Source organism: Sphaeroforma arctica, assembly GCF_001186125.1.
Source record: "Sphaeroforma arctica JP610 unplaced genomic scaffold supercont1.1248, whole genome shotgun sequence".
NCBI classification, from domain to species: domain Eukaryota; class Ichthyosporea; order Ichthyophonida; genus Sphaeroforma; species Sphaeroforma arctica.
In genome coordinates, this window is record NW_014039310.1 from 1 (window position 1) to 1936 (window position 1936).

The 1936-nt window shown below is 38.8% G+C and overlaps 1 protein-coding gene across 1 annotated transcript; it reads left to right on the forward strand.

Moving 5' to 3' along the window:
- Positions 1–1668: 1668 nt before the first annotated feature.
- Positions 1669–1847, forward strand: SARC_10435 (hypothetical protein; the record flags this gene model as incomplete). The annotated part of the gene is made up of 1 exon (XM_014295521.1): positions 1669–1847. A coding segment is annotated over one exon (179 nt), but the record flags the coding sequence as incomplete, so codon positions are not given.
- Positions 1848–1936: the final 89 nt, after the last annotated feature.

Genomic DNA, 1936 nt, shown 5'->3' on the forward strand with positions numbered 1-1936 from the left:
ACACACACACACACACACACACACACACACATATATATATATATATATATATATATATATATACATACATACATACATACATACATACATGCATACGTACATACATACATACATGCATATATATATATATATATATATATATATACAATATAGTAAATATCAGCATACGATTATCATGCTCACGGGCTTGAATGGCTAAAATAAACCCCTCTCTCTCTCCCATATCGTATACACTACGATTGTGCGTAAGATGTTTAAATATCAGCATGCCATTATCATGCTCATGGGGTTGAATGGCTAAGATACCCCCCTCTCTTGCTCATATATCCCGCACCCACTACAGGGTGTGCTGGAGTTCTATAGACAACTGGACATTGGTCCAAATGATGAGAGTGGAGAGTGGAATAAGGGCCGTCTGGGTAATCTGGTATGCGACAACTACTGCCTCGGCTTTAGCCAGGGTCTACTTCTTCACAACCCGTCCAATTGGGTAGCCTAACACTGGTACAAGTACCAATTCTCAACAATGCCCTATCTGTCTTGCCCTGTGCCCATGCGAATACGGACGTACTGTCCATCTAGTGCCGTATGTGTTGATCTAATGTTTGTGCTCAATAGAACAGGGTTGAAGCTATGTTAACGCTATGTTGAATGGTTAACGCTATGTTTGAAGCCATGTGAACTTATGTTTGTTGAACGGTTAACGCTATGTTTGAAGTCATGTTAACTTATGATGAACGGTTAACGCTATGTTTGAAGTCATGTTAACTTATGTTGAATAGTTAACGCTATGTTTGAAGTCATGTTGGCGCTATGTTTGAAGTCATGTTGACGCTATGTTTGAAGTCATGTTAACTTATGTTGAACGGTTAACGCTATTTTTGAAGTCATGTGAACTTATGTTTGTTGAACGGGTAACGCTATGTTTGAAGTCATGTTAACTTATGTTGAACGGTTAACGCTATGTTTGAAGTCATGTTAATGCTATGTTTGAAGTCATGTTAACTTATGTTGAACGGTTAACGCTATGTTTGAAGTCATGTTAACTTATGTTGAACGGTTAACGTTATGTTTGAAGTCATGATAACTTATGTTGAACGGTTAGCGCTATGTTGAAAGCTATGTCAAAGCTATATTTTGTGTTGTAGTCCCATTTATAATTATAGTAATGTATTTTGTGTTGTAACCCCATTGATGTATTCAATTTATAATAATATTAACTGCACAGGTATTCCTGTCAGCTCGACCGCATGTGTACAAAGACGTTGCGGAGAGGGCGTCATACAATCTGTTCCAGAAAATGAGAACCGAACGAGGTAGGTATAACTAAACTCTGATCTGGACGCTTTATGATATGTTTTAGAGTTTTAGTATAAACATACCCTACATGTCTGTAAAAGGAAGTAAGCACTTACCTACAGTTCTCGGGGGTTCGGGTACCACCGATGCCCATGTAGCTTTGTCCCTTATCTTTCCCTTGTTATATCACTACGAATATTGCGATACCCTGTGTACAGAAACCTTCCAATCGGAATTCATTCCAACGCATTATACTGTAGTACAGTTTATATGGAGGATGTGCATGTGTAGGTATGGATATATTTATCATACACCGTATTAGCCACGACGACATGACTCATCTCATAACCTATTGTTGACTATATTCAGGTTTATACTGCAATCCAACGATGCTGGCTGGCCAGGTCACCATGGAAACCATGCGATCGATGAATTTGGAATTGGGCGGCAAAGGGCTGCATTTGGCCAAATTCGCCTCGATCCTTAACAAGAAGTTGAGCAATTTTGAAGAATTCTGGTATGTGCCTGTTGTAGGTGATGGTTCTTAGTGTGACCTAGCTTGTCAAGATGGAGTGTTCAGTAGCTGCTCGAATTTGATATATATATATATATATATAGTACCATTCTGAGTCGGAGA